The sequence below is a fragment of the Nicotiana tomentosiformis genome, chromosome 12, assembly GCF_000390325.3.
Source record: "Nicotiana tomentosiformis chromosome 12, ASM39032v3, whole genome shotgun sequence".
In the NCBI taxonomy this organism is placed as follows: domain Eukaryota; kingdom Viridiplantae; phylum Streptophyta; class Magnoliopsida; order Solanales; family Solanaceae; genus Nicotiana; species Nicotiana tomentosiformis.
The window spans coordinates 14,811,283-14,826,119 of NC_090823.1; the positions used below are offsets into that span (position 1 = coordinate 14,811,283).

General features: G+C 39.5%; 1 protein-coding gene across 1 annotated transcript; it reads right to left on the bottom strand.

Moving 5' to 3' along the window:
* Positions 1-10,726: 10,726 nt before the first annotated feature.
* LOC138902275 (uncharacterized) lies at positions 10,727-11,457 on the bottom strand. The gene is made up of 2 exons (XM_070190118.1): positions 11,163-11,457; positions 10,727-11,046 (listed from the first exon to the last, which is right to left on the bottom strand). Exons 1-2 carry the CDS (start codon positions 11,455-11,457, stop codon positions 10,727-10,729), a joined length of 615 nt encoding a protein of 204 aa, XP_070046219.1.
* Positions 11,458-14,837: the final 3,380 nt, after the last annotated feature.

The following is a 14,837-nucleotide window of genomic DNA, read 5'->3' on the forward strand; positions in this document are numbered from 1 at the left end:
AATCTCAGGTCAATCTTCAAGAATACCTTGGCACTATGGAGATGATAAAACAAATTATCAATACGCGGTAGTGGGTAATTGTTGTTGACTCTAACTTTGTTCACCTGTCTGTAGGCAATACACATCCTCATAGTATCGTCTTTTTTCTTCACAAATAGGACTGGAGCACCACGTAGTGAAACACTCTGTCTGATAAAGCCCTTATAAAGAAACTCCTGAAGTTGTTCCTTTAGTTCCTTTAACTCCACTGGTGCCATGTGTTACGGTGGAATAGAGATGCGCTGAGTGCCCAACACCAACTTATTACCAAAATCGATATCCCTATTGTGCGTGATGCCCAGTAGGTCTGCTGGGAACACATCTGGGAAGCCTCTCACTATCGGAACTAACTCAATGGTAGAAGTATCATCACTAACATCCCTCACATAGGCTAAGTATTCCAATAACCCCTTCTCAACCATCTATTGTGCCTTCAGAAAAGACATCACCCTGTTGGGAACATAACCCAAGGAACCTCTCCACTCCAATCTCGGCAATCTTGGCATCGCCAATGTGACGGTCTTAGCATGACAATCCATAATATCGTGATATGGTAACAACTAGTCGGTGTGCAAAATAACATCAAAGTCTACCATGCTGAGCAAAATAAAGTCTACACTATTCTCGTAACTCCCGATAGAGATCACACACGATCAATAGACATGTTCTACCATAATAGAATCCCAAACAGGCGTAGACACATAAACAGGAGCACTAAAAGAATCATGAGACATAACAAAATATTGAGAAAAATAGGATGACACATACAGATAAGTGGAACCCAGAACAAATAAAACTGAGGCATCTCTATGGCAAACCGAAATAATACTTGTGGCGACTGCATCAGATGCCTCTGCCTTAGGTCTAGCTGGGAATGCATAGAAGCGGAGCTGAGCCCCACCAGTCTATCCTCCACCTCTTTGACGGCCTCTACGTGGATGGCCTCCATGGCATGAGTACCTTGCTATGGTATGTTGCTCTGTGACTTGGGGCAAAACCTCTCGATGTGCCTTGAATCTCCACAAGTATAACAATTCCTCGACTGCTGACCCTGGAACTGATCTTGTCGACCTGAATAACCACCCTGATAACTCTGAATTTGCGGTGCACTAACCGGAGCTTGAGGTGCGATGTATGCTAGCTGATCAGGTCAAGACCCATAAGAACCACGACTACCCGAAGCACCGTGTGATACTTAAAGAGATGACTGAATCGACCTGCTGGGATGGCCTCTAACAAATGAACCTCTTTCTCCAGATGAGGCACTACTGAACCCACCAAAATGACGAGGCTTGTTCTCCGATGTCGCCTCTCGACCCCTCTTGATCCGCCTAACAATCACTACAACCCGAATATCAACCTCAATTTCTCTAACCATTTGTAGCCTGATACCATAAGTAAGGCCATATATGAATATCCTCACCCTCTCCCTCTTAGTAAGGAGCAAGACCACTGCATGGTGAGAAAAATCCATGAATCTGGTCTCACATTGGGTAACAATCATGCTACCTTGCTGAAGGCCCTAAAACTGGCAGCATTAGTCCTCTCTCAGAGTAAAAGGGATGAACTTCTCCAAGAAAAGATGTGAGAACCGATCCCAAGTGAGCGGAGGTGAACCTGTTGGTCTACCCAAACATACTCCTACCACAACTTCTTGGCAGAGCCATGCATCCGAAATACTATGAAGTTGACTCCATTGGACTACACTATACCCATGTTGTGCAATACCTCAGGTCAATAGTCTAAGCAATCTTGAGGGTCCTCAGAATGTGTAACACTAAAGCGAATACGAAATAGCTTGGTGAACTTATCCAACCTCTTCATCCCCTCAGACAACATATCGGGTCCCTCCCTAGGTTGCGTAGCAATAATAGGCTAAAGTGCTCTTTCAGCTGGGTATGTGGGTAGCTGGAGCCAGGTCTCCTCCCCCGACCTTTGAGACAATTGGTTTCATAGGGAGAACATTGGACTAGGCCACACTCTCCATAAGGCCCACTAGATGGACTAGAGCATCCTGAAGTACGAGGGTGGCAGTGAACCCCTCTAGGACCTGAGCTGGTCCAACTGGCGCAGTCTGAATAGGGATCTCCTCCTCCTATTAGATCTGAGGCTCTACAATCGGTGTTGCAGCACGTGCTCTAGGATGGGCTCTGCCTCTACCTCTAGACCTACCTCAGCCTTGGCCTCTACCCCTGGTAGTGGCAGCAACTTGGGGCTCCAACTCCTGATCAGCGATGAATGTTGTGTGTATCCTCATCATCTGTGAGAGAACAAGAATAGAATGATTTGAACTTTAGCTATAGAATAAAGTCGCGCGACAGAGTAAGAAAGAAGTGAAATTTCCTAAAGCCTTATAGCCTCTAGATGATAAGTAGAAACGTCTCTGTACCTATCGTCAGGACGCCACTAAACTTGCTCATGACTTGTGAGACCTATGCAACCTAGCTCTCTGATACCAACCTGTGACAACCATAAATCCCCACAGCGGGGTCGTGATGGCGCATAGCACCAATTGCCAGTCAAGCTAACTTAACATATAATATCAAAAATGAGAGCAATAAATATCTAATAACTAACCAATGACGTAACATAAACTATACCAATATCTTTGGTGTCACAAGTACATGAGCGTCTAGATCCAACTCTAGGGTCTGCGAACGGGGTGCAGCTCTACATTGAATCACTGAGTGGTATCTACTAAGTGCATCACCCTTTGTGCTTTAATCCTCCCATTCACTCAATCAATGATAACAATATTCAAATAAGGCACGACAATACCCTTCGTGCTTTTCACTCTTCCTTACCGAGCAACAACATTAATCTAAAGTATCAAGCAAAGTTGGAATCAAATTTCAACTTCAACCTTGGTCCTAGAATGAGCAATTTCAACTTTCAATATCACAATTACTTCAAAATAAGAAATAAACATGGGAGCGAATAATTAATGAGTAACAATCTAATTAAGACATGGAAGGCATAGAAAATGAAACAACATTGTACAATTAAACAATTTTCACCTGCATGCTTTAACCCATGATGATGCATATACACTCGTCACCTTGTATATACGTTATCCCTACACATAATTCAGGTAGAAAATAAACCAACAAGTCATAATTCCCTCAAGTCAAAGTTAACCATGACACTTATCTCGCTCCGCAACCAAAGCAACAACCAAACATGGCTTTCTCTTTAGAATAAGCCTTCAAACCAACCAAATCTATCCAAATATATTTCAAACAATTCAAAATAAGCTTTAGAAACTACCCATGAGTGAAAAAGGTTCAATCTTTAACTAAATTTAAGAGGTCAACAAAATTCAACCTCGAGCGCTATTGGTCAAAATCCGAGATTTGGACCAAAACCTAATTACCCATTCACCCCCGAGCCCGGATATGTAATTTATTTCGAAATCCGACCATAATTCGTGGTCTAAATCTTAATTTTACAAAATCCCTTAATTCTATCCAAAACCTCTAATTTCTACCTTGGAATTCATAGATTTATGTTAAAATTCATGAAAAAGTAATTGAAATTGATTGAAAACTAGTTAAAGTTGCTTACCAATAAATTTGGGAAGAAAATCCTCTTTAACAATTGCATTTAGAGTGTTTGGGGTTGAAAAATAGTATAAAATAAGATGTCCTAATTTTCCAATCTTTTACCCAGCTGCATACATTGCATTTGCTAACACTTGTTCGCAAATATGATGTCCGAAAATGTGAGGCATTGAACGCAAATGCGAACAGTGCATCAGATGCACAGAAGACACAAATGTGATGAAAATTGCGCAAATGCGATCTGACCCTCCATCGCAAATGTCAGTTGAGCTTCGCATTCGCTAAGCTGCCAGTCCCCAGCTCCCATTCGCAAAAGCAAACCAAAGGTCGCAAATGTGACCACCCATAGTCTACAAATGCGATCACATATTTGAATTTGCAAAGTCAACAGCCCCTCCCGGATATCACAGATATGATCTATTAACCACAAAATCAAGGCTCGGATATGCGAGCCTAACCTCACAAGTGAGAGATATGGAACTGGACACCAGCAACTGCTGGGTACCAACTGTTGAAAATCCATCCATAACACACTCAAAACTCACCCGAGCCCATCGGGCTCCAAATCGAACATGCACACATGTGTACTAACATCCTACAAACTTGTTCGTTGTCTCAAATCAACAAAATAATACCAAATAACAAGAATTAATCATCAAAACTCATGATCTTAACTTGAAAATTCAATTCCACAATTGTTTTCACATAATGCAGTGTAACTCATTTGGTTCACCACAGACCCCATCCAAATGTGCATACGAGTCCAAGAATATTATACGAACCTACCAGAATCGTCAAAATACCGATACTAGGTTGTTTACCAAGAATGATGACCGTGATCAACTCTACCCTCATTTTAAGTCAATAATTACATTTTCTTCAAAAGTTTACATAAATACTTTTTGGATAGTGACATAGACCATGAATGCAAATCAAGAAACATCAAACGAAGTTGTGGAAGGTCTCAAAACACTAAAATTAAGTCTAGTACTCAAAATGACCTTTTTGGTCATTACACATAACTTTTACTACTAGTTCTTGGAGATATTTTTATTTATTTCTGTATTTTTATTTTATTTTTTATTTGATGATCTTCAATTCGAACTATGCTATATATTGGTTGTCTTACCTAGCGGGTTGGGTTAGGTTCCATCACGACTTTGTGAAATTTTAGGCCATGACAAGTTGGTATCAGAACTCTAGGTTCATAGGTTCTACGAGTCATGAGCAGATGTCTAGTAGAGTCTTTCAGATTGGTATGATGACGTCCATATTTATCTACTAGGAAACTTCTCTTTCTTTCTTTCCTTATCATGTGACATTATTTCAACTTGAAGTTTAAATCTTCAGTTTCCTTCTATTCATTCGTATGCGATGTTCAGAACTCGATATCGGTAGGGCACCGGTGTCTTGTGATGATGTTACAGATGGGATTTGTGATTATTTACCATGTTATGAGTGTAGGTTGGTCTAAAGGAATTATGGCCAGGTATAGACCGAAGTGTTAGCTAGGGGGACTCAGTTAAATGAGCATGTGATTTTGATCTTTTTTGCCTGGTAATGTCCCTTGAATTGGGAGTGATGGCTCATTGAGCGGTAAGATAGTTATATTCTCACCTTTGTTTGCTCTGGGATTGAGTGGATGCTTCTACAACCTTCAAATAAAATGGAAAAAATATTTCTAAGTGAAGTGGTAGAGTTTATGATGCAACTTTGAAATACGTTTTATACGTATATAGATATGACGAGAAGGATTTGCTTGGGATGCAAAGAGAATATGGATGCTTGATCATAATCTCTGTGCACGGTGAGATATTAAGGTATGGATATATTGATGGATCTTTCAGTTGTTCATTAGTATCATTAAACAGATTCTTACAGCTTCTAACAAGTATAGACTCGGGAGGATCAATTGATTATATAGAGGTTATAACCATGGTATAGTCGTATAAAAATGTTGCATTAGGGATAAATAGGTGGGCTAACTCCTGAGATGAGGTATGAGGTTGTGTGATATCTGATAAGGTACTTATGAAGAGTTTTCTTTCTATCTAGTGGAATATATGTACTATGATGGGAGTTTGGATTGCTTGAGATATATGACATAACTTTCAAAAGGAGAGGTATGCATTTTGGCAGATAATTTGATATGTGTTGTGATTAATGCTACATGAGCTTATTAGAAATTTAGTTGAGTAATAGTGATAGGTCTTGGTAGTTAAGGAGGAAAGGTTATTGTACATTCTCGGTCGATGGGATTATGGCTTGGGGGGTGGGGGAGGGGGGTTACAATCGATGCTCATATCATATAGGGATATATTATTATAGTTGCAGGACTAAGGTGATTTGTTGATTTGTTATGACTTGAGTACAGTGGCACCGAAGTAGACTTGGGTAGAGATTTGTCAGATATGTGATGTGCTATACTTGAATGATGTATGGAGATTATTGAATGACTTAGATTGGTACTTATTGTGGGAATAGTGGGGAATGGGAAGATGTTCACTCTATTGTCTATGTGCAAGGTTACTTCTTCCGATGGGAGATTGTGCAGGTAGAACACGGGTTTCGTGGAATGTTTATGTATGTATCAAGGCACTAGAGTAGAGTTGTTGGCTCTCAAAATAGTTCTAATGGGTTTGAATTTCAAGATATGATACTTAAGGTTTTACCGGAGGTTTTTCTTGTTTGGAAATTTGTGATTGGCATTGGTTTATGATGAAGATTTGGGAGTACTTCTGTAATATTATTGATGTTGTGATGTGACATTGGAGAAATGAAAGGATAGTTCGAGATTCCTTGGAGGACTTTTTAGAGCGGACATTTCAGTTTGAGGTAATTTGGTGTGCATAGCAGGGAATAGGTGGTCGACTCTAATGACCTGACCGGTGTTCCCCTATTTGATGTTCCCAGTATGTCTATTTGATGTTAGGTGATTTGTGGAGATGGCTGGGATTGGTTCTAGAAAGGTTATGGAGTGAATTGAGATAATATCATTTTGAAAGCTTAAGTTCTAAGAGTTGATCAATATTTGACTTTTGTGTAAACGACCTTGGATTTGTGTTTTGATTATTCAACTAGGTTCCTATGTCAATTTTGTACTTAGGCATATGTACGAATTTGGATTTGGAGGTTCCTAGGTTGATTTGGCTCAATTCACCAAAAGTCAGAAAATTGGGTATATGGAGAATTTCGAAGTTTGAATGAGGGTCACTTTTATGATATCAAGCTCGTATTGTTGTTCCGGAAATTGGAATACGTTTGTATTGTCATTTGGGACTTATGTGCAAAGTTTGGGTATAATCTGGAGTAGTTAGTCTTCAATCAGACGCTTAGTTCTAAGTTTGGAAGTTAATGAACTTAAGAGGAACTTAACATATGTTTTGGACGTAGATTCTTGGGTTTGATGTTAGTCGTGGTGTTTGGAGAATTCATTCAAGTTTGGATAAGGTATTGGGACTTGTTGAAATGATTAATCGGGGTCCCCGGGGGCTCGGGTGTATTTTTGGTTGGTTTAAGATCATTTCTTCTTGGTAATGGATTGCTTGTTTTCTGACGTGTAGTAGTGCTTTGCATTTGTGGAGCTTGTCTCGCGATCGAAGAGAATGGAAGCTGTAGGGGAACTTTAACTCTTCACGTTCGCATTGGAGATGTTGCATTCGCGGAGATATGGGTTCAGAGGCATCACGTTCACGTGCAAGGTCTGCATTCGCGTTGGTGTATTTCCTGGCTGTGGAAGTGCCTTTATGTTCGTGGAGCTAGACTTGCATTCGTGTATGATAGACAGGCGCTCTGTGTTTTTAGTCGTGACAAATTGGTATTAGAACCCTAGGTTCATAGGTTCTACGGGTCATGAGCAAGTTTAGTAGAGTCTTGCGGATCGGTACGGAGATGTTTGTACTTATCTTCGAGAGGCTACAAAATTTTAGGAAAACTTCTCTTTCTTTCATTCTTTATCGTGCAGATTTCAGTATGCTACTATTTGAATATTTGTTATTGTATTTTCTCACAGACAGTAAGGACACGATCAGTCGGATCCACTGACTAGGCACCAGTGCTTCTTGTCAGGGCTGTGAGGGGCCGGGGCCGATGTAGAGGCAGAGGTGGATCACGCGCCACAGCTAGATCCCCAGCTCAAGCAGCAGCTATGGAGCCACCAGTTGATCCAGTTGAGGAGCATGTTTAGGAGACATTGTCTCTAAGCTTGAGTGTGTATTCTTATTTGGCTTAGGCGGGTATGATTTCAGTTGCACCAGCTACCTCAGGCTGGGGGAGGAGCCTAGACTCCTGCCGCCCACACACTAGAGCAGCTAGTTCAGTGTTATTAGACACTGGGGGTCTTGCTGGTACAACCAATCGTTGCAGATCAGACCGAGATTAGACCATCCTTGACTACTAGGAGGAGAACAAGTTAGATAGATTTTCAGAGATTTCGTCCTCCTCCGTTCAGTGGTGACCTTGATGAGTATGCATAGGGCTTACTGACGAGCTTAGAACACCACTTAAATTATGCTCGCTAATCAAATATAGTATAGTATAATATCGTATCCACAGGGATTGGATTTAAACAATATTCCTGTAGTTTCTAGCTTCGTTGCTATCCAAGATGATCAACAATTGAGATTTATATGATTTCTAACTAAAATTAACCAAGAATCTAAAGCTATTGACTAATGACAATCACAACAAAGGTAAGCAAGGAATTGATCAATGGGAGAAAATAAGGGTTGATAGTATAGGTGCAAGATAATTATTTGGGATCTAACTCTAGATAATTCACTTCAAATGTTTAAGTGAGTCTCTCGAATTCACTTAATTATCAGTTCAAACATTCGGCAAAAACTCCTCTCTCGATTAAGTTTTAACCTCACAAGATGAACCAATTTAAGCACGTGAAGATATGCAAGAATACGTAGTGGATTGGTCTTTAGAAAAATCTCTTTCAATTATTCTACTAACTAGGTTTAAACAATGATTCAACTAGCCTCTTTCGATTACTAAGAAGAATTAGTGAACTCAACCAACAATATAACGCAAAGATATCACAAGTTATGCCTCTTTTGATTACATGAACAAGTGAATATAGATGAAATAATTAAATCATCCAAAAACGCTTCAATACATAAAAACTAGAGTTATAATCCACAAACAATCATCAATACACCAAATCCATCAAACCCTAAAGAGAACTACTCCATATATATGGAGAAACTCATCAAAAATAAAATTAAAGTAGAGATAAACATAAATTCAATCCAAACTCGCATCTTCAGTGAGGAAGGAATGATGAAATCCTTGTGCTCGTGTTCTTCCAACTCCTCCTTAGCCTCCTTAGGTCGAATATGTATCAAAAGTCCCAAAAATAATTTTTTCCATGTATTTATACTAAGTAGGGTCGGGCCCAAATGAAACCACCTTTTCCTAGCCGAAATAGGTTTTTCACTCTATAAAAATTGCACAGGCGGACCGCATGGGGCGACGCGCCATGCAGGCCATTAATGGGGATTTCCAGAGATCACGACACTTAGTGTACCTCATATTTCTGGAGAGTTATGTGGCATGAGTTGGGCACGCAGGTTGAGTTGAGTACAATATTTCATCATCAGATGGAGAGGCAATCCTAACGGACAATTCAGATCTTGGAGGATATGTTAAGAGCCTGCATTATTAATTTTGGAGGCTAGTGGGATCAGTTTCTACCTTTAGTGGAGTTAATAATAGCCACTACTCTAGTATTGAGATGGCTCTATATGAGGCCTTATATGGGAGGCAATCCCATTCTCCGGTTGTTTAGTTTGAGCCAAGGGAGGTTAGATTATTCGGTACCGATTTGGTTTGAGATGCTTTGGAGAAAGTGAAGATGAATTAGGAGAGGCTTTGCACCGCACAATCTGGGCAGAAGAGTTATGCATATATAAAGGCTCGTGATGTCGCATTCATGGTGGGAGATAAGGTTCTACTCAGAGTTTTGCCTATGAAGGGCATGATGAGGTTTAGGAAGAAGGGAAAATTGAGTCATCGGTATATTGGTCCATTTGAGGTATTGGAGAGAGTTGGTTAGGTGCCTTACAGTCTTGCTTTGCCTCCTAGCCTTTTAGGGGTTCATCCGGTATTACATGTTTCCATGATTCATAAGCAGTATAAGGATCAGTCACATGTGTTGGATTTCAACTCGGTGCATTATGACAAGGATTTGACTTATGATGAGGAGACGGTGGCTAGTTTGGATAGACAAATTCAAAAGCTGAGATTGAAAGATATTTCATAGATTAAGATTCACTGGAGAGGTCAACTAGTCAAAGAGGCGACTTGGGAGACCGTGCATGATATGTGGAGCAGATATCCTCACCATTTTGGCTTTTTGGGTATGACGCTAAACTCGTTCGAGGATGAACGTTTGTTTAAGAGGGGGAGAATGTAATAACCCGACCGGCCGTTTTGTGTATTTTAGCCCTATTCCCCTATTTGATATTCCCCGTATGTGTATTGAGGATCTCTCTTGTTCTTCATTCTACAGAGGAATGCATCAACAAAACTTCGGCGACGCAGATATCGCGGAGTCCACACCTGTACCGAAAGTGAAGAAATTTTCCTCTCCTTTCAGTCGAGCATTGATATTTGCTGATTTGTGGGGATGATTGGGGTTTGTTTTGGGAAGGTTTTGGAGTTAATTAAAACACTTAGTCTCATTTTGTAAGGTTAAGTTATAAGAGTTGACGAAGCTTTTACTTTGGTGTAATCGACCTCAGATTTATGTTTTGATGTTTCCCATAAGTTTGTATGCCGATTTTGGACTTAGGCATATGTCCGGATTTGGATTTGGAGGTTCCTAGGTTAGTTTTGTGTAATCGACCTCAAATCCTCTCATACTTTGAACCCTAGACTTCGAGAAGTGGATATTTTGGAGAGAAAGTTCACTACTACTTTGGATGTAAGCAATTTTCACTTGGATTTGACTTTATATCATGATTTTCCATAGGTTTCTACACCTAAAAGCTTGGATTTTAATGTGAAATTTGGGAGTTTTTGGCAAAACTTGTGGAAAGCGAATAATTGAGATTTGAACATCGATTTGGAGTCGATTTTGGATAAAATATATATATTTGGATTAGTATTGGTACGGGTAATCAAGATTTGTAAGTTTTGCCGGGTTCTAAAGTGTGGGCTTGTATAGGAAGCATCAAAAAGGGAAACAGGGCTTTAATGCACAAACGTTCATCATCGAACGGGTTTAGAATCATACTTGGGATATCAGAAAGATGAGGATATCTGCTCCGCATTTCATGCTCAGTCTCCCATGTTACCACCTTGATCGGTTGACCTCTCCACTGGACCTTCATTGATGCAATATATTTAGATATCAATATCCTTAGATCATGGCTACCGGCTCTTCTACATAAACCAGATTCTCCTTCAAATGCACTAAACTGAAATCCAATATGGTTGCCTGATCCTCATAATACTTCTTGAGCATGGAAACATGGAATATCATATTAACTCCTTATAAGCTGGGTGGCAAAGTAAGTCTATAGGCCACATCACTAACTCTCTCTAACAGATTACATGGACCAATATACCAAGGGCTCAAATTTTCCTTCTTCCCAAATCTTATCACACCCTTCATATGCGAAACTCGGAGAAGAACCTTCTCACCATCCATGAATACAACATCACGAACCTTCCTGTCAGCATAACTCTTCTTCCTAGATCGTGTTGTATGAAGACTCTCGTAAATCAATTTCACCTTCTCCAAATAATCACGAATAAAATCTGTGCCAAAAAACCTAGCCTCACCCGGCTGAAACCAACCAATTGGAGAACGACATCGCCTCCCATATAATGCCTCATATGGAGCCATCTTTATGCTCGACTAATAGCTGTTGTTGTATGCAAAATTCAATAATGGAAGAAACAGATCCTAATATCCTCCGAAATCTATGACTTAGGCTCTCCACATATCCTCCAAAATCTAAATGATCCACTCGGACAGCCCATACGTCTAAGGGTGAAATGCGGTGCTCAACTCAACCTACGTGCCCAACTCACGTTGAATGACTCCCTAGAAATGCGAAGAAAACTGTGTGCCGCGATCTTAGATGATAGAAACAGGTACACCATGCAAGCGAACAATCTCTCGGATGTAAATCATAGCCAATTGCTTTGAAGTGTAGGTTGTCATGGCTAGAACGAAATGTACAGACTTGATCAGTCTGTCCACAATGACCCAAACAATGCCAAATCTCCTCAATGTCCATGGCAAACCAACCACAAAGCCCATAATGATGCACTCCTACTTCCACTCTGGTATGTCTAACCTCTGAAGCAAACCACCACGTCTCTGATGCTCACACTTGACCTGCTGACAATTCAAACGTCGAACAACATATTCGACAATGTATTTCTTAATTCTCCACCACCAATAATTCTACTTCAAATCCAAGTTGAAAGTACTTACCCTCACAATTATGGTAAAAACCCTTCTAAAATCGCCTCTAGCCGAGCTCCAAAACTCAAAATAGTGAAAATGGGTCAAAATTGACTTAAAACCCTTATGCCGGGACTCTCCCATTTGCAGCAATCACTGTCGACTTTGCAACGTTGCTTCTGCGACAAAGGTCTCGTATCTCCGAGCTTCACTCAAACACCGACCCTTCGCACTTAAAGCTAAACATATTGCATATGTGATATTATAAGAGCGACAAAACAATACAAGTGCGGTCTCCACAAGCGTGACCAACTTGTGCTTCTATGCCCTTCCAGCTCAAGGGCTGCCTTCACAGTTACAGATCACAACATTGTAGGTGCAACATCGCACCAGCCCCATCATTCGCAAAAGAAGCCAATCTCCCATGCCTCAACCTCTTTGCATATGCGACCTCACCCCTTGCATGTGTGACTTCGCACTTGTGATTAAAGCTCTGTAGGTGCAACACATCAGCACCAGACTTGCCAACAACACAAAAAAAGTTCGATATCAATCTGAAACATACATGAGCACCCCGAGATCCCATCCAAGCATACAAAAAACTCCAAATACTTAATATCAACCTATCCAAATGCTAAAAACATCACAATTAACATCCAAACCAAGATTGAAGATCAAAATCCAACTCTTAACTTCCAACATCGCAAGTATGTCCGAATCACACATAAATATTTCGAATTTCATCCAACCATTGCACACAAGTTCCAATCAACTAGTGAATCTATCCAAAGTCCTTAAACACCAATCGAACCCTAATAACATCAAAGTCAACTTTCGGTCAATCCTATGAACTCTCCAAACCGTTAAATTTTAAACATTGGACAAATAGAGCGAAAATCTTCTAGGAGCCTACAAATCTAAATCTGAACATATGCCTAAATCCAAAATCACCATAATAACCCATTGAAACAATCAAATCACAAATCCGAGGGAGTTTACTCAAAATCAAACCTAGGTGACCTCTAGCAACTTAAGCTATTAGAACTACGTATTCCAATACATTCCCAAACTTCCCCGAAAGGCAAGTCAGGATAAAAATAAAGGAGATATGGGAAAAAAGGTAAGTCAAATTTACATGGAGAGAGAGAGACATATAGAGAAGATATGTACTGTGTCTCATTTCATTAACATATGAGCCATATAGCAAAGCGATGCCTAAAAAGGCATGTATACGAGTACGGGGCCAGCGTATAGAAGAGAAATGTAGTAAAATCATTTATACTCCCAAGGACTTTGCATATAGAGAAGATATACGAAAACCCAACACTGATCAACTTTCCACAATTGCGAGTACGTCATCAAGAAGAAACATAAGAAGACGACCTTGTTTGGACTATGTGAACTTCTTATTCATATTTTGTTGATTCTATGAATACGTGATGATTTGAATTATGACTTGTTGAATCGGGCATAAATGATTGTTTTGCCATATTGAGCTTCTTTGTCGAACTGTAGTCGTATACGTGTCTTATTGATTCATGATTTGGAGGTTAAATGGATTTTTTCATTCATGATAAGACTTTTGAATGATGAAATTTCTTATTGAATTGTTAAGATAAATTGAATTACATGATTAGCCATAGCCATCTATTACCCTTATATGATTTTATCCGCATTTCAATTATTAAGTTTTGATTTCTTTAATTTTGTTGTCTCATCTATATATCTATGAGTTTTAGAGATGAATATTGTGAAAACGGAAGATGATCATATTTATCTTTATACTATTGAAAATAAGTTATATCTACCATTCGTTTACGTTTCTTATTAAAAATAACCTTACCGTTATACTTTGGGATTAAAATTATCCCCTGACGTTTCTTTTCAAAACATTAAAAAATACACGTGGTACGATCTGATTGAACGTAAAAGATCCATCCCACACTTCATTTTGAACAACCCGACCCAACCAAATAACCCCGTGCCGCCCGGAGCCATATTCACATCTTGGAGTGGGAAAAACTTATCTGAAAAATGCAAACCTCATCTTCTCTCACTTGTTCTCACATTGAACTCCTAATATTCAGGTGGCTTTCCGGTGAATACTCTTTCTCTATCACTTTGATGAAGCTCTGCGGATATGGGTCAACAGAATGAAATTGTACCAGCACGAGAGCATCAAATCATCGCTTATTCCCGGTCTCAGTTTTATTCTTATTATCTTTTTTTCATCTCTGTTTTTTTTTAATCCATAGCAAATATACATTAGAAATTTATGGGTAAACAAATTCGTAAGTTCGTGTTAAAAGGATAAGAAACAAATATGTACTGTATAAAAGAATTGCCCGCTTTCATATTAACATAGAAGTTGGTCTTTTAGAGAAATTGAATTGAACTAACTTTCATTATAACACCTAAGAATAAAGTAGTCTTGAATTTGTTTATCTTTCAAGCAATTGTAGATTTAAAAATGATAGTATTACCATGAAAAACAGAGGCAAAGAAGCCAAAATGGTTGTCAATCAAGGAAAACCCTTTACAAGAGAAATATTCATATGTGGGCACTACTGTTGAGATATTTGGTGTCTCTTTTCATTCTCAATGTCTTATTTCGTTTAGATGAGACTGAACGTTGGATGTTCAATACATGCCTATTGGTTGATTCATCTTGGCCAAATATTTAGAAGACTATTTGCTTAAAATCATTTCTGGTGAAATACTGCTCTTCATTGCCTTTCAGCATTCGCCTTTCCCTCTCAATTTCCACTCTCAAATCTGAGAGCTCGGCAACAAGATACTTGGTAAAACGAGCA